The sequence below is a fragment of the Acanthopagrus latus genome, chromosome 15 (genome assembly GCF_904848185.1).
Source record: "Acanthopagrus latus isolate v.2019 chromosome 15, fAcaLat1.1, whole genome shotgun sequence".
NCBI classification, from domain to species: Eukaryota; Metazoa; Chordata; class Actinopteri; order Spariformes; family Sparidae; genus Acanthopagrus; species Acanthopagrus latus.
Window position 1 is genome coordinate 1,633,731 of NC_051053.1, and position 18,151 is coordinate 1,651,881.

Below are 18,151 nucleotides of genomic sequence, written 5' to 3' on the forward strand. Positions count from 1 at the left end.
ATGGAATTCTCTGATGCTCTTTCTCTTCCAGGGTGACAAAGGTGACCAGGGAGAGATGGTAAGAAAACACGACATTATTAAAGCACTTTGTAAGAACTGTTTTTCAAAACACAAGATGAGAGTGTGCAAAGAGAATCTGAGTGTCTTATCTTCATTTAACCCTCAGGGGGATGCAGGCCCCGAAGGCCCAACTGGACCGAGAGTAAGTCAGACTCTTAACAACATGGTGCTGATGTTGACACACATGCATAGCATCATTATTGATGATAAGGATAACAAATGTTCTTTTTCTCCTTATAGGGTCCACCAGGCCCAACTGGGGAGCCAGGAAAAGCTGAAATCCACAACAATGAAAATGTATGTCATTGTTACTGAGCTGCAGTTTTCTTACATGTAGAACAATTAGGGAATAAAATAAAGACTATTGTTAACTGTTAATATTCCTTTACAGGATATCCGCAACATACCCCCAATGGTCAGTAATTTCTACAGTTTTTTTGGCACATACAAACACATCACTCATGCACAAAGATTCATTCAAATTAAATCATCTCTTCTCCTCCTAGGGCCCACCTGGATTACCTGGACCTCCAGGACTCCCTGGTGTCAAGGTAGGAGATATTTTAGAACATGGCTGCAGGGTGCAATCCCCTGGCCAAATTTGACCCATCGTAATCCCAACAAGGACTGGTCAAGGCAGGTGGCCTCCCTCCTTTGAGTCCGAGGTTTCAGCCTGTTGAAGGGCAGTTTTTTCTCACCACTATCGCCAAGTGCGTGTTCATGGGAGAAATATTGGATTTCTGTAAATACATTTATCAAGGAGTATGGTCTAGACCAGATCAGTCGGTAAAGTGTCATGAGATGACTTGAATTGGCACAATACAAATCAAGACAGATAAACAGATTGATTGGTTGATTGGTTGCCCAAAGCACTGGCAAAAACATTGACCCTGGTTCACCTTGTGACATCCCCCATGAAATGTTGGTCAAACAAGTACATGCAAACACTTTTATTACTTTGTATCGTGCATTCAGTATTTCCGCTGTTTCCATTAGTGTTTGAACACAGGGTTGATTTTGTACTGAAAGGCCACCAACAAATTTGCAATTAATGAAAGTACTAGAAATTAACTTACATACAGTGAACTGGAGACCCCGGACGAACTCTGGTGCTGTTGTCTGTTTTTCCTCATGGTAATTCAGCCTTGGTGTGTCCTCAGGGAGAAGTGGGTCTACCAGGTGCACCAGGACTGGACGGGGAGAAGGTAATACTTAGTTATTAGTGCCCCAGACAGTCACTTTGATTGTTACATCAATGTATATTGAGAAATCTGTGCAGGAGTAATGATCAAAGCTCCCCATTGTAGATTTAATGTAAAATATACCATAGCTTCCCTCAGGAAAATGAAGACATCATGTGTTTTCAGGGACCGAGAGGGAAGCCTGGAGAGCCTGGTCCTGCGGGTCCAGCTGGTCCTGAAGGTCCCAGAGGGGAGGGTGGTGTCATGGGCTTCCCAGGACCCAAGGGAGACAAGGGAGACATTGGTCCATCTGGATCACCTGTGAGTGACTGTGTTAAGCACACACCACACAACACCACATCACATCCCAGCCTGGGGTTCCTGACCACACAATCCAACCTCTGTCATTATCCAGAGGGAAGGCCTTGGTTTTCCTAGCTGCACTCTTATCATCTAGTTAGAGACTTGTTGGATTAGAAGAGACCCAACAAGTGACATTAGCCCTTTTTAGATCGAAAAGGCAGCACATTTGCTCCATGCTCACCTGTCTTTCTAAAACTGAGGCGTAATATTCCTCCTTTTCCAGAAGCCACCACTGAGGTAGGCGTAAACATGTGACGTGACGTGAACCAAAACAGCAGACCAAAACAGACTCCCAATTTGCCGCCCTCTGTCTAAAACTGCGGACCGAGCTGCCAAAAGGACGAGCAAATTGGCAGCTTGCTGTCCTGTCTAAAAATGGCCATTGAGTTAACCAGGGGTGTAGTAGTGGGGGGGTGCAGGGGAACGGTGCTCCCCAGTCTTTTTGGCAAGTTTTTTTTATTTTTTTAATTTTGTCTAATAAATATTTGTTTAAAACATGTCCTTTGTTATTATCTTGCCATTGTATAGCTTCTAATAAAGTAATAATGCATACTGCAATTCACAAATATTATGAATAAAATTTGCGGCCGTGTCAGTGCGCGGGTGCGCCAGTAGCAGTTAGCATTTAGAAATGTGGCATTTTCTATGACAGCAATAGGACAACAATAGTGAGTAACAGTTTTTTTTTTTATATATATTTCAGGATTTGAAGCCTGTGTGAGGGGCAGTGCCATCTGCTAATTGTGTGTGTGTGTGTGTGTGTGTGTGAGGCAAGTAGCGCTGCCTGCATAGATTAAAGTTCTCTGTCGCTACGACGGATTTCCATCATTCAAACTTCACAGAGGCGACTTATGAGATCAACATAGATCAGAGCAAGTGTTGAGTGATGTGCACTGACAGATTGTCACACTCTACAGCCAATGGTATCGTAACAGTGTGTGCGCGCCTGACCAATGACAGTGTAGTGACCCACACAGGGCGGGATCTAAACACGGAGCGGCTCTAAAGTTTAGCTGCTTAGCTAGCAAGGACTCATCGCGCTGCTGCGTTATCAATTAGTTTTTGAGTTTAGTCAACACGTGAGAACTCGTCTGACACGGAGAGTCTCCTGTTGTGTGCTACATGTGTGAAGGAACAACTATAATCTGGACTTTGTCTGCAGTGTATCTGTGTAAACGGCTTCATTCAGCGTCTCTCCCTCCCCTCCGGCACCGTGAGTTACCATGGTTACAGGAACGCCCTGAAACTTTATATTGATCAATAAGAAGTTTTTGGTTAGTTTGACTGTACAAAACCACGAATGTAACCTGATTGTAGCTCAATGCTGAAATCTTGTATTATAACATATAGAACAAATGTAAAGCCTCAGAGCTTCTGTGATTATTAACAGTATGTTAGTGATGACAGAAAGGTGATAACTCGCCATCACACTGACAAGGCTACAAAAGTTTCTGTTGGTATGATGTATTCTTCTGTTAAATGATAAGATGCTCACTTAAAACAATATTATTATTAATAACAGTAATAATTAATGATAATGATGATGATGATGAGAAGAAGAAGTAGAAAAATAGCGTACTGCAAAGTTCTGTAGATGGTTGATTATTAAAAGAGTAAAACTTAAGAGAAGTTTGGCTAAAAAAAGGCTCAGTTTGATTTCATAGATTGAAAATTACATTGAAAAGACAAAAAAACATTTTAAGTGTGAATAGAACAGCTGTTCAGGTCATCCTGTAAAACACTGTGGGTCCAATATTTAAACTTGATGTCTGCATTAGAGAACATGGTGTGGGGTGAGGCTGTAAATCTTACCTTATTTTTTTAGCACGGGTCAAGTAACGTGCACTGTAACATGTTTCACAAATTACAAATTGGGAATATGACTTGGTTACAGCAAAAGATTTTATTTTTGCTTTAATCCATGCATCTGCTGTTTGCAATGACATACGTCTATACTTCAAGCACTCATGCAATTATTAGGACTATAATTTGTCACTTTTTGCCGTAGATAACCCTAACCCTAACTTCAATAGCCTATAGTAAATACTTTTAGTCCTCTGTATCGATATGGGATGCAAGCAGACGTGTTTCCTAGGACCAGCGGTGCTAGGAACCCTATTGTAATTGTAAAGATTTGTATTTTTCTCCCACTAAAAGTGCTGCTGCAGGAGAGTTGGTTTGGAGGGTTGGTCCAGACACCTGCACGTACCTCAGACACAAAAAACTGTATCCACTGAGCTAAAGTAATCAAAAGAATTTTGCTTGGTCAAAAAATGTGCAAATTATTGACAAACAAATTTCTGTAGCTAGCTATAAAAATGTAAACTGTTTGATATCTCGGTCAAACCAAATGCTATTAACACCAAATTTGAGATCCTTGGTTGCCATGACACTGGGAAGGGATGAGATGAATTTGACAAATTTTGGCCACTAGGGAGCGCTAAAAATATGGGAAGTTCATATGTCTCGGCTACACCGATTTTGATGAAATTTAGTTGGTATGATGTAGGACCAATCCTGACACCATATGTTGAATATGGTCATGACTGGTCAATGTGGGCGTGGCTTATTACAAGATAAACAACAAACATTAATTTCAGCCAAACTATTATGTTGAGAGCTTTGAAATTTATATGTTACAGCTAGAATAGGACACAGTTCTTCCATACCAGAATTTGCACATGTACTCTACTTGGTGGTGCTATAATGGATGCAATCACGTTTTTGCCTGTAACATTTTAAATAGCACATTCCCAAACCTTATATCCATATGTTCTCTGAATAGAGCTGGGTTTTCTGACATAGGACACGCCCACTTCTGCTGCACATTTTGTTCGCTAAATCGCCACATATAAAAAAGCTACTTGTTCCAACTCCCCCTACGATTTAACCACCATCTGCCTGAAACTTTACACATAGAATCTCCAGATGTTTCTGATGAAAAGTTGTCACAAGCATTTTGGCACTTCAAACAATCTTTTTTGCTAGCTAAAAAACACATATTGCTTCATATTTCGGTCAAACTAAATGCTTTCAACATCAAACTTAGTCAACTGTTCCTCAAGTCATCCAGTCTGAGTTGCGCGGGGGGGCTTGGCCCCCGTTCATAACTGCTTGCAGTTCTAGTTAACATTAAACTCGCTTCAAACTCCATTCCATAGTGGCTGAAGTGGAGCTAGCTAGTTAGCCAATTTCCAGCTGGCTTCAGCAGACTCGTAGGCAACTGTAAATACAATCAAACCGTGGCAACACTTACCTGTGGCTCGGGTGCAGTTGCTGGGTCCAGTATGGTTGGGACTGATCCTTTTATGAGGGTCAGTTTAGAGGCAAAGCCAGCTTTGTACTGACCCTCGTTACTGAAGCAGTCCGATGTGAAGTGATTAGCACACACACACAAGCTAACACAACCTGCAGCTGGCATGTTGTCACTGTCTCTTCTGTTGTTCTGTAGCTGAGACAGAATATAGACACTGATATTGATTTTTACAACCAACAACAGAACTATTTGCGTGTCTAACTCTGAGTGACGACATTGTGAAACACTGCTGTCTCACTGCTGGACACACCGAACTTGACCTCGGGGATGAACGCCCCCCTCTCGGATATCTCCTATCATCGCGCAGAGGAGGTCGGCCAATGATAATGACTCCATTTGTTACGTAACGAAAGGAGCAGATTCTGAACAGCCTGTAGGAGCGCCGTGTTACCAGTGGGTGGGCTGCAGAGACCATGCAGGAATCGCTTGTTTTCCTGATTCTGGGAGTTGGCAGGCTGAGGGAGGACCAGCTTATATATGTAGAGACCAGAGAAAATGTGTATTTCATAATATGGCACTTTTAAGGAATGCTCTTGAGTAACAAGTTAGATGCTAAGTTTTTATTATTAGTAATGTCATCCAGGACCCTTACTGTATGGTCCCATCACGTCCTTAGATCGTGCATTTAAGTAGTGAGTAATGTGTATTATAATTGATAGAATAGCTAATCAACGCAACGATAAATGAAATTTGCAACTTAAAGTCTACACAGAGTTTAGAAATCTAAACATAAGCAAGTATCACAAGCAGAATTAATCATTATGTATATTAGCACTATTAGGGTGTTAGTTTAATTTTTAATGTGTAAAATTGGGCACACACGTGACTTTATAATGTTTATGAATGTATTTATTTACTTTTCTCATCAGAGAAAGGAATTTGAAACATTGTGCTCCAATAGAGTGCCACAGAAAAGATCCAAAAATCAGTCAGAATCTTTGCACCTCAAGTTCCCTCATCTCAAAGTCTGTAGGTTTTTATTAGTTTTTGGTTACAGGTCCACTTTAGTGACAAACTATTCTATCCCTGACTTTACATCTTGTACATTGGTCAGTTTATAGAAAACCTGTATTGTAATTGTGTAGTAAGATACTTAGTGGTTATTTTGGAGTCATGCATCTCCTTTGTTTATAGCCTAACATTTCAGTTACGCTTCCAAAATCATTAAGAGTTCATCTGTGAAGATTATTTTTTTAGTATAATAAACTTCAATCCAACCCAATATCCAACTGAAAATCAGGGCTTTTGAGGAGGGAACCAGGTGATGCTAACTTCCTGGCATTCTTCTTTGATTAGCCCTGGTATAGAATGGACCACATCACCAGTTGCTGGAGGTGGAGGCTGGATAATGGTTAGTGTCTAAATAGCAGTAGGTGTATACTTCACGTTTGGAGTTAGCCACAGAAGTAGAGGCTAAGACTGAGACTTACCTCCCAACACAAGTAAAACACAAAATGCGTACTACACAAGGGCATAAACGGAGTTTAGGTGATAGGCCCTGAAAACAGATCACAGCATAAAATGAAAACATGCAGGGCACATAAAAATGATGGTCTTTGCTCAACATGGACTGCTTCAACAGCTCTGAAAATTAAATGGTTTCATAGTTGATTTAAAGGCAGCGAAACAAAAAGCAACATTTTTTTTTTAGATTTTAATTAGATTTTAGATTTAGATTTTAATTTCAAATAGTAAAAAGAAGAAAGTGCCCCTGCTGCTGATTGGTGCAAAGAATACAAAGATTGGATCAAAACCAAACTTTCTAATTTGTCTTTAATGCGTTGACTCTAACATGAAGATCAAAAATCCCTGTTATTGTGATGTTTTATCTCCCCTTCCTTGTTCTGTAGGGTTTAGATGGCCCTACGGGTGAAAAGGGGGATACAGGGGCCCCTGGCCCTATTGGATTACCTGGTGCAATGGTACGCAATGGTGGCCCTCAGGCGGCAACTCTTTGGATGCAGTGTCTGACATTGCAAAGGGGAACAGTTCAATGCATTTTGTATTCACCTTCAGTGCTATGTGTAAATGGTTGTGCTGCTTCAATGTTTCTTTCACTTAATAATCTGTTTAATGAGGGAATATATTGTCAGTGATGTGTCCTTCCTTGTCTTTGACACATATTGTCACAGGGTCCTAAAGGTGAATCCGGAGAAGGAGGAAGGTCAGAAATGGTAAGGGTTAGCCATTAGCCCCAAGGTCTGATGAGTGCCCCTAATCAGAAATGAGAGCACAAAATGTTTTATGAGTAATATTGTCTGAATTAAAAACCTGTCTGTCTGTGTGTGTGTGTGTGTGTGTGTGTGTGTGTGTGTGTGTGTGTGTGTGTGTGTGTGTGTGTGTGTGTGTGTGTGTCTGTATTTAGCTCTATGGTCCTCCAGGGCCTCCAGGACCTCCAGGACCGGTTGGCCCAGCAGTGAGTCAAAAAAGCTATCCTAAATCCTGAATCTAAAAACTACCTCATGCCAAAAGTTCTCACACACCACCAAAAGGTTTTCAGTTCATTTGGCTGATTAAGCCTCAGCTCAGGTTGAAGCACGACAGATTTATGTTTAGAATTACAGGATGTCTCCAAACTTAACTAATGAGCAAGAACTGTAGAGGTTTTAAATGTCAAACTATAGGATAGATGATAAGTGATAAGATCTAAGAAGAGGTCTAATAAGGTAAAATCAGCAAGAACCCTCAGTATGTGTGGCCCTTCATACAGAAACTATCGAAACAAATTTTGATATCTGCATCCAAAGCAATTGAACAACTTCAAGTTGTATATTTCTTACAGAAATAAGATTTGCTTTGCTACTTACCAAAATAGTAAAACAGTCTGTTTTCTTCGCTCTACAATCAAAAAACCACATGTGGTATGGTTGAAATAAATCCTAAATCAAAATGTAAAATATCCCAGCTATACATGCAGGTTTTTTTACTTTTGCTGATGTTCGCCTCTTTCCCTGTCCCACTTCACCTCTCTCATGTTCTCGCCTGCCATGTCTGTCCTGGTAAATCCCCTCCGTACTGTACCTCCGGATGTAGCTCAGCGGGTAGAGCAGGTCGACTAGTGATCGGAAGGTTGCTGGTTCAAATCCCAGCTCCGGGCAGGGCTGAGCTGCATGTCGAAGTGTCCTTGAGCGAGATACTGAACCCCACATTGCGACTTATCCAGGGAGCACCCTGCAAGGCTGGGATTGGCTCCAGCAGCAACACCCCGCAACCCCATGGAAAGGGATAAGCGGTTCGGGCAATGACATGACATGACTGTACCTCCGGTCTTCAAACTGACCTCCATCACTCTAAGAGGCTGTGTTCAGTTGCTGCTGTTGCTGCTGTCCAGCCATGTTCAATTTTTTTATCTGAGCTCAGTTGCCTGTGATGACTCCCTCTGTGAACCTGTACCACAGTTCAGACAGACTCCTGTCAGCTAATAGTCTGCTTACCTTCACGGCTATCTGAACAAATTAGTTATGATATCCTGTCCCCTGGTGTTTCGACACTACCTTTAAATTCTGGCCATGTCTTACAACTTACACCTTTAACTGATGCCCTACTCCTGTGGCTCAAACATACCAAACTTGTCTATATAGGTCATTAATCCCACTTTTTTGTTTCATCCAGGGATCTCAAGGATCTTCAGGGCCAAAGGTAAGATAATATTTCCTGAAAATGATATCCACCATCTCTCTCTCTCTCTCTCTCTCTCTCTCTCTATATATATATATATATATATATATATATATATATATATATATATATATATATATATATATCACAGCCATTCTGTGTATGAAAATGTTAGAATGCAATTGTTTATTACTCTGTCTTTAGGGAGAGCCAGGCATAGGCATCAGAGGAGAAAAGGGAGCGACAGGCCAGAAGGGTGACAAGGGAGACAGGGGCCATCTTGGACTCCCTGTAAGTACTCCAGACTTCCTGTTTGTTTCAGAAATGTTTGTCTTCTATCTTCTTTTTGTGTTTTATCCTGTTGTCGAGTATTCTAACACAACCTTGATTATTTTTGTTTTTTTAATAACTGCTTCAGTACAGAAATGTTAGCATTACACAATATTAGCTTTGAAAACCTGTACTCCTTAACCTAAGTTTTGGCAGCTGCCACTGACTGATGTTTCTTGTCTCAGATGTTGCATTAATGTCATCATAATCCTGTTAAAATTATGCATTGTGTCAGGAGGAATAAATAATTCACATAGCACTCCAAATCCAAACATTTTTTCTTTTGAAAACAGTATTTTCTTTCATAGGCTAATTGTCAAAATGGTGTTATGCTCCTTTATTCTTGGTTTACACTCATATTCAAAAATCATTTATTTACACTGCATAGACCATATTAGCAAGCCGGTCATTTTCCTCTCAGGTCACCCTTGGGGTGGGAAGCTCAAGTGTCGAACTGCAGTGTTCTACATTTAAAGTCCCATTAATGTAGGGAATCTGTATAATTTGTCATGATTTCTACACTCCTGATTGATCAGCAGCCATAAATAAAATGGAGTGTGAAATCCAGAGGGACAAGGTCCATATTTCAAGGTATGTCCACATTCAGTATTTGAACCCATTAGCGATAGTTAGAATTCAACCATTTTCTAATTAACCTTACCTTTTGAATACATTCAGAGTGTTTCCCTTCCGGCCTTATAAATGTGTCCAAGGTGTGTGTTGATATTTTTGAATCAATTCACGCCTTTGCTATCATACAGTGCAATGCTATAACACTAATGACGTAAGTTATTGTGTAACAATGACTAATGGGTTATCAAATATGTTGATGATATCCTTCCAGATTTTCTCTACCCAGGGTCTTTGGGGTCACTGATCAGTTAGAAAGTGATTAAATCAGAACAATTTGTCAGATTACCTACATTCATTCAACATTCGGCCTAGAAGAGAGCAGCATGACATTATCACAGCATTCAAGCTTCTGAACCTGAGTGAGAGGAAAATGTGAATATGGTTCTATAGAGTCACCCCCAGGTAAAACCCTTGACTTCTATGACACTGTATATACTCACGAGTTTGTCTCTTAAGCTTCGAAATACCTTCAAAGGACCAAGGTTTACAGAATGAGGATGGCTAGGGTAAAACTACTCTAGGTAATCACATGAATCACTCGATGGTGTTACACCACAAATTGCAGGGTAACTACTCCATATATGTGTAGCTATTGATCACGTTGCTTTTGTGTTGGTACAATAATACAATGACTGATGCACTTGTTTGTTGATGAGGAGTGTCTCAGTCAGACCTTAAAGTGACGATTAAATCCTTCCCTTAAAGTCTGCTGCTATTCTTCATGTTTTTTTATTGCCAACAAATCCTTTGAAATGACCTGATCCAACATCCTAGTGTGTGACATATCTTCTCCCTCTGTGACACAAAGCTCCATTGTTGGCCAAAACACATCAGTGAGCCATACTGTTGCATTGGCTGACATATTCCTAAATTACAATGAGCACAAATGATGTGTACCACAAACATTCTCACCTAACCTAATGTGGATCCATCCACGGCTGAAAATATCCCACATACATGCACTTTTTCCTCCTGTGTGAGCAGCAGAGAGAGGCTGTTTTATTCATTTTTTGAACCGCTATAGATGAAACTATGTGAAACAGCTGTTTTTTGTTTATTTCTTCAGTAATAACCAGTGGGCTGAGGGCTGAGAGCCACAGAGTAGAACAGTCTGCCATTATTGGAGATAGACCAACACATCAGTGGAGTTGGTCTTATCAAGGGATTTGTTGACAATAACATACAGAAAAACACCAGACTTACCCTCTAAAAAGAGCTGAGTATGATGACAGTAACAAAGTGTGAAAACGGTCAAACTAGCACCGCTATGAAGATAACATGGCTGTAGACTTGAAGTCATCATCTACATGACTAGTAGAAGTTACTCACAATTACTGTCACTCATTTTACCTCCACCTCCACCACTTTATCACCCCTCACTTGTCATCGTCTGAATATAGAGGGATATATGTCACTTGAGTCACAGCTTCACTCAGCCCCCACCTCCCCATCCCTACCTCTCCTCACTACCCCACCCCACCCCCATCTTCCTCCCACCATCATCTCTGCTCTCTAACTATGTACACACTACACAGGGGGCTCATGGGTTAGACGGCAGACCGGGTCCAGTGGTGAGTGGTGCAAGTCCAGCTCCGGTCCCCTCTCCCTTCTCCTCCTCTTCCTCCTCTTCCTACTCCACCCATCTGCTATAGCTTGCTAATTGTCTGCCTTGTCTGCTTGTCATGTCTACTCGCTTTTCTGCTTCCCATGCCTGTCCTGTCTCTTCTTCTACCTGAAGCAGCTCTGTGAGGACAGGCCTGTTTGGGGTTGGGTTCTGAGGATGTAATGGCATTAAGAGACTACTTTAAAACATGACAAACACAGCACATGTATCACTCTTATGTCCCCATAGTTTATAATATGTCAGATAATGACCAAATGTCATCACCCAAGTGTGTCTTGAACAAAATTTTTTTAAAGTCTAACTTCCAAATTAAGCAAAGAAGACACCCTGTTAGTACTGTCTGTTCAGGCCTAGTCGACCAATCAACCAATACTGGCTTATTGAAGAATGTCACACTCACACATATCTCATCATAAAATGTTTTAAACTTTCAAATGGATAGAACAGTATTGACCTAAAAATTGCAGGCTATTGTGGGAGAAGTGGGATTTAATATTCATAAATATGTTGTCATTGAAGAATGGATGTGTTTTTGTTACTTTAGAATGAGCCTGTGATATCTGCAGTGGGAGCAGTCCTCTTTAACACAGTCCACCATGTTGCACCACCATGTATCTACAGCAGCCTAGACTGGACAAACCAAACACTGGCTCTAGGGCTGTCATGTTTTTCTTGTATTTACTGGCCATCGTAGGGAAGTTTGAGAGGGTGGGTGCTGTGTTTGTATGGATAACTTAATAAATAAATAAAATAATAATAATAAATAAATGGCACTCAGTAGAGTGCATGCCTTTGCCAAGGCACAACATTCCCTTTTGTGCTCACTCACCACCACATAACTTCGCCTATCCTGCAATTTCAAAGACGGTGGGAAATAAATCCTGTACCCCAATTGAAAGTTAATGAGGTCATCAGCAAAGAACTCAAAAGTAGAAAGTAAAACAAATAAAGGTAAAAAAAAAAAAAAAAAAAAAAAAAAAAACTGGCACAGCAGAACAGACTGACTCTTGTTACGTTTATGCAATGAATGTCAATATTTCAATAATAATTGACAGCCCAAACATGAGAATCCATGGCCACCCTGGATTTATAGTTGAAGGCATTTCATTACCATTAGACTAATAGTCATATTGTAATAGTTTATTATCTATCACACCACCTGGGGCCACATACTGTGACAGGTTTACTCCTCAGTCCTCAGTCCTGCCTCAACAGTTTCCTGCCTCCTGAGCCTGTATCAGTAAAGGGTTGTCATTGCTAAGAACTGTCCAACAGTAGCATGCAGGGATGCCCATACTGCATGTTGACATTCCATACGGTGCACTCCACACAGCCCTGTACATACTGGATATGCCTGAGATGCAAGGTCTTCCTCTCCAAGCCTGACTGCTGCTTGGACAGAGAACTGCAGCTGTTGACATCTGATTCATTTTCCCTCCTTTTAACAGTTTGGACAGTAGTTCAACAAGCTTGGTGTGTTAATGACAGGACAGAAACTTATGTCATGATGCTCCAAATTAATTCAAAGGAAGGTCAAAATGGTCCAAGAAATTATCTTGTGTGACATATCATAACCACCATAAGGCTTGTTGATTTACTGATTTGAAGTATTTAATGATCATATTTTCTCAAAAATGATTCTGTTTGAATCTGCCATCAGGTACTTGTTTTATTCTCTCTTTTCTATTTTAAAGGGTCTAATAGGACCAGCAGGTGTGCCAGGGCCAGCGGGACCAAAGGGAGAGAGAGTGAGTGTCTGAATGTGTGTGTGTGTGTGTGTGTGTGTGTGTGTGTGCGTGCGTGCGTGCGTGCGTGCGTGCGTGCGTGCGTGCGTGCGTGCGTGAGTGAGTGAGTGTGTGAGTGAGTTTCTGTTCTTATTCTAAAATATATAGTATCAGAAGGATATAGACTTGAACTGGAATTGATGTCATCATTTCAGGGTGAAAAGGGAGATGCAGGATTACCAGGACCAACTGGGCCTCAAGGCATCCCTGTAAGTCTGCAATTCAATTTTTAACATTCAACCCAGCAGCGAGCATTTCCTCTTCATCGACAGCTGCATGATTATAAATATGGAGAACACTTAACCAGAGTGTTTCTTAACCAGAGTGTTATTAAATTAACTGTTTTTATCAAATGGAATATAATGAAAACCAGAAGAATTACGATTGTTTATGTTTGTCTGATTTGGAAAAGTGAAGCATGGTGTTGTCGTCAGCCATGTTGGTTTCTTGTGGTTTTAGATTAAGATTAATCAGATCGATCAGACAGAAAGTAAACCAAAGTACTTTGGGGATAAGGATTATAGTTCATTGTCTGTGACAGCAGCATGCATGCCAACCTCATGTGTTCTCATGGTTACTCTCCGCTGATGTCTGCTTGTCATTTCACTCATCCTACGAGAAACATGTTGCACCCAGTAGCTCCAAAGCCTGACATGGAGAGTGTTTTACTTATGGAAGCCCCATAACAAAAAATAAATAAATGTCCTCTGTCTATAATGAACCAAAAGATGGAAAAAAGGTGAAAAGGGTGTGTAGTTTCTGGACTGTCTTCATCAGTGGTGTCGGTGTGTAGTATGTTGATAAAAGAATTCTGCGGAGGCAAGGCTGGGTGGAATGATAGAGCAATCTTTATTAAAACAGATCTCAAGCCAGCGTCTGAATCAGAGGCAGCCGCTCTCTGGTGGTCTCAAATCTATGGCAAAGTAATGTCAAAACACTTTGCCCTCTGCCCTATCAGAAATCCTATAGAGCCTTCAATCTTAGGAAATCTACAAGTGACCACCCACCTTTCTCTGTTGTGGGGACCTTTTTAGAGTCTATTTTCCATACCCGCCTACTTCTCTTAATTGGTCACTTTGATAGATTAAAGGTGCATCTATCCAATGGGAGAAAAGAAGGATGGGTCTGCCTCACACCCCCTATGAAATAACTCTTATGTGTGTTATTTAAGTTTGCTGATGTCAGCTAAAGTGGACATGATGGTCTCTCTGTATTTAGATGACAATGTATAGTTGAGTCAGCTCCGAACCTCTGGTGTGGGCTCCTTCCTGTAGCTTATCTCTGATGCCCACCTCAGGGCTGATCAAGGCTCCTGGTCATGGGGACCTTTGCACTTTCATATTCCTACACTTGTCTACAGGGGAGCATCTGGTCCTGTCCCATCCTGTCCTGTCACCGTTCACTATTGTCGTAGAGCTCAGGATGTGTAAGAAAAAAAATTGCCAGGATCATTTTGATTTAGGATCAGGTTTTTGTTTTGGTCACAAGAGGCTGCATGACTGAAAGCGTCCATTCACCTGCCAAACCTTTTCTTCACTTCTCACAGATGGAAAATAAGTTTGAAAAAAAAAATTCACCTGGAAAACAATAATTCACCTGGAAACACTTGTTTTATTACGTTTTTTACAGCCCAAGTGATCTGAATTAAGGTGCTTTTGTTTTGCTAATGTCAATTTGAACATGACTTTGGTGTTAAATGAGCATATTTCCCAAAGTGAGATAAACAAGTACACCATTGTTCTTTTTCATTTCTTCTTGCAGGGTTTAGTAGGACCTCAAGGGCTCAAAGGGAACCGGGTAAGATACTAATTACAATGTTTTACTAGTTTTAAAGTTAGCAAGACCAAGGACATAATTCTGGCAAGTAGACAGGTTTAATTTGTTGATTACACACAGACCAGGTCACATATATGCTTTTACTCATTAAATTCAGAGATTGAACTAAAACCTGTCTCAGTCTTCATGATTCATATAACAACAACGCAGGCTAGTATTTGCATCCACAATAGGTCACCTGAAGAGAGCTGTGACTTCAGAGAAGCTCTCAAGGAGGAGATGAGTATTAAAGAGCTGCATATGAATAAATCAGACACTCTCTTTGATGTCATGCATGAAAAGAAAGCCAGATGAGTCAGATAGTTTGCTTTGATTTGTTTTTTTAAGATTCTGAATAATGTCCTATGCCTTTCTGAGGCTAATGTATTTGTTTTTGCAGTGGCTTTGTTTTGAAACCGAGTGTCATAGATGCTTATTAGAGTGGACTTTAACCCATCAAAACACATCAATCATTGTTGTGTCAAAGAAAAACAGATGTATATGTTGATTTTGGAGACAGCCTTCAGGAGCACAGATTGTCTTGTCGGTCACATCATAATGTGGTTTCCTTTTGAAACTGAGATGGATATCAATCTCATGTCTGTGCCTTCAAACAGTTGTTATCAATACTTTTATAACAACAAGCCAAATCAATATGTGTAAGGTGTGAAAGTTGTTGCTCCACTGAGAACTATCAAATTCCTCTCAGCTCTACAGAGACAACACATACACTTTATTGTTGCTTCAGTGTGCCTGCCCTCATAGCCAAGTTTCCAGTAGCAGGAGCAGCAGGCAGCTTTTTCTTATAAAAAAAATAAATAAAAAAGTTCTTAAACCCACTGTACACTACTTGTCCAGCATCAAACAGCAGACAGACAAGGTCAGCAACCAGCTGATGAAAAAAGAAAAGAAAGATATTTCTCTTAGTAGTTGGTGGAGAGCTAAAAGTAGAGTTGAACTCATCACCAGAAGCATGACTTCAGATGAAAGCTAATGGTGTTCTGTATCTGCTGGATGTATAAACAGGACACTGTTCATTCACATGTTCACCATATCAATTTAAAAGATGATAATGGGTGTGTAACTAAAGAGTCACTCCAATGCACTCTGGCCCAAACACAACCATTTGTAAATCCAGAGTGCTGTTGCAAATAAACACTGTCGGAGCAACACTGGTAGCTCTATGAGGGCACAGAACACAAACAGCAGACCATGTTTCATGAAATGGCAGTCGTGGCTGAATGAAACAACTGTGGACTGATTTATGGTTTAACACAAATAACACAAATGAACTCACCATGTCCACCATGTCAGTGTTGTGTCAATGCTTTTTTGCACACCAACATTGACAAAAGAATCAGATATTGTAGGTTTAAGTACAGAGCTTGAGTCAAGCTTTGCTTGACATAAAGCTTAAAATGGGGGTAAGCAGCTAGGCCTGTCATGTCAAAAGTCTTAAATTCACTAATAAACACTTTTCATAAACATTGTTTAAGCTATATACAGAAATGAACAAACTCCAGTTTGCAGGGGATGTTGAATTGCTGCACAGTCAGCCTGTGTCTGTATTCCTTTAGTTCCTTTAGTTTCCTTTATTCCTTTAGGTTTAGTCATCACTGTGAGTCAAGTTTGGTATCATTTTTCCTATACAGCGAACAATAATAGTAGCTCACTGTCTATACTGTGAAGCACTGGGCGAATGGATAAACTGCTTTCTTCTTCTTCTTTTTTTTTTTTTACATTGGACAGAGCCAGGCTTGCTGTTTCCCATTGTTTCCAGTTTTTATGCTAAGCTAGGCTTACCACATCCTAAATCCAGTTCTGAACTCTCCACACAAAAGGTACAGAAGCTTATTGCTGGCAAACAAGGAGAGAAAAACAAGCGTTATTATTGTGGCAGCAATAGGCTTCCATAAAAATGAGATTGATATCCATAATCTTACACTTTGAAATAAACCAAGCAATTTATTTCTAAAAATGTTAAACAATTCCTTTAGTTGACACCGAAAATCAAAACAGCCCTACAAAACAATAGACTATATTTCATCTGCAGGTTCCAGTGTAATAGAGAATCTGTTTCCAATGCCCACATACCCTCCCTCTAAGAGAATGTTTCCTTCCCATTAACATGTGACTCTTTTAATATCTCCACTCCCTTCTTTTTAAGTTTTCATATTTCATAAGGTCTTTCAACATATTCAACTGGTGAACAAATCAGCCTCTGATCAAAATAATTGAATGTGACTGACCAGTTGAAGGTGTTGAAGACAAAGCTATGTTATAGTGTTGGTGTTTTTACTCTTTGTCCTGTCTTCCTTTGTTTCCGCAGGTCTTCCTATCCCCTTTTACTTCCCTCCACTTTGCTCTGTGGCCCATGGCTGTTTTTATTGCCAGGGTTGCCCTCTCTCCCTCTCACAATCCTTGGCCTCCTGCTCTTCCTCTTCCTCCTGCATTCTAATGTAGTCCTGGGTTAATCTTCCTTTTCTTACACCTCCTCTTTACTTCTCCTACTCCTACTTAACAATACCTCTTCCATACAAGCCCTCATGTACCCCCTCCAACCCCTGACCCCCTGACCTATAAACTAAATTGGCAAGCAGTGCTCTCCCATCACTGTGAACATGTATGTTACATTTTGAACATAAAAAATGTTGCATGTTTTTAAGACAATCATGTTTAAGACAGTTTAAGTTTCTTAAAGTGAAAAGTCTGAAACTGCCAACATGTAATCAGTTCTTTGCAAATCATTTCAAGACCACCAACCGGGCAAACTATTGAAAGCTCATGCAGTCAGATTATACAAAGATACATTTCATGTCACATACAGTGACTGCATGAACCCACATCATCTCTCAATATGAGCCTCTGCAGCTAGCAACTATCACAGCTGGACTTTTACATTTCAGTCACAAAAACCTTAAAGCTGTTGAAAGTCTAAAATATGAGATGGTGATGCTAAGGCAGCACTGGGAGACCTCTGTGTCAGACAGCCTCCTATTGTTCTCATCATGATGTCATTTCTTTAGTTGATCCCTTACAGCCTTCTTGGTGATCAGATTCTCTATTTGTACTTTGATTAAGCTGCTGGTCTAGCATTACCCCTTAAAGGGAATACAACTAGAATTAAGTCTTACAAAGTACTCCAGATTTAGTGGTTCTGTAACCCTGTCAGGCTCGCAGTCAACTCAAGGTCAAGAGGTTTAATATTCCAGAGATGGTGGGCCCTAATTAATCCATCTATGATGCATGGTCTAATGTGCATGGCCCAAGCACATTTAGGGCACCTTCAAATCTTGTGTTAGTTCATTTGGGTGAAAAGTAAGTGACAACATATGTTTTGTCTTGTAATTATTCACGACTGTGTTTTCAGTGTAACAAATTAAACCAGTCAGTATAATCTCCCATTCACTTTAAATGTCCGATGAGC

At 40.4% G+C, this 18,151-nt stretch overlaps 1 protein-coding gene across 21 annotated transcripts in view; it reads left to right on the forward strand.

Annotated features, from left to right (window-relative positions):
• col13a1 (collagen, type XIII, alpha 1) overlaps positions 1-18,151 on the forward strand; it is a 127,558-nt gene that overhangs the window by 93,660 nt on the left and 15,747 nt on the right. For 18 of the 21 annotated variants that reach the window (XM_037123572.1, XM_037123570.1, XM_037123588.1 and 15 more), the window contains 16 exons: positions 32-58; positions 167-202; positions 301-357; positions 452-475; positions 567-611; positions 1,221-1,265; positions 1,428-1,562; positions 6,771-6,842; positions 7,053-7,094; positions 7,286-7,336; positions 8,533-8,559; positions 8,743-8,829; positions 11,037-11,072; positions 12,820-12,873; positions 13,065-13,118; positions 14,671-14,706. In XM_037123572.1, coding sequence (XP_036979467.1) covers positions 32-58; positions 167-202; positions 301-357; positions 452-475; positions 567-611; positions 1,221-1,265; positions 1,428-1,562; positions 6,771-6,842; positions 7,053-7,094; positions 7,286-7,336; positions 8,533-8,559; positions 8,743-8,829; positions 11,037-11,072; positions 12,820-12,873; positions 13,065-13,118; positions 14,671-14,706 — 828 coding nt within the window. The remainder of the gene's footprint in view (positions 1-31; positions 59-166; positions 203-300; positions 358-451; positions 476-566; positions 612-1,220; positions 1,266-1,427; positions 1,563-6,770; positions 6,843-7,052; positions 7,095-7,285; positions 7,337-8,532; positions 8,560-8,742; positions 8,830-11,036; positions 11,073-12,819; positions 12,874-13,064; positions 13,119-14,670; positions 14,707-18,151) is intronic. The other 3 variants (XM_037123583.1, XM_037123573.1, XM_037123592.1) reach the window with 3 other exon arrangements.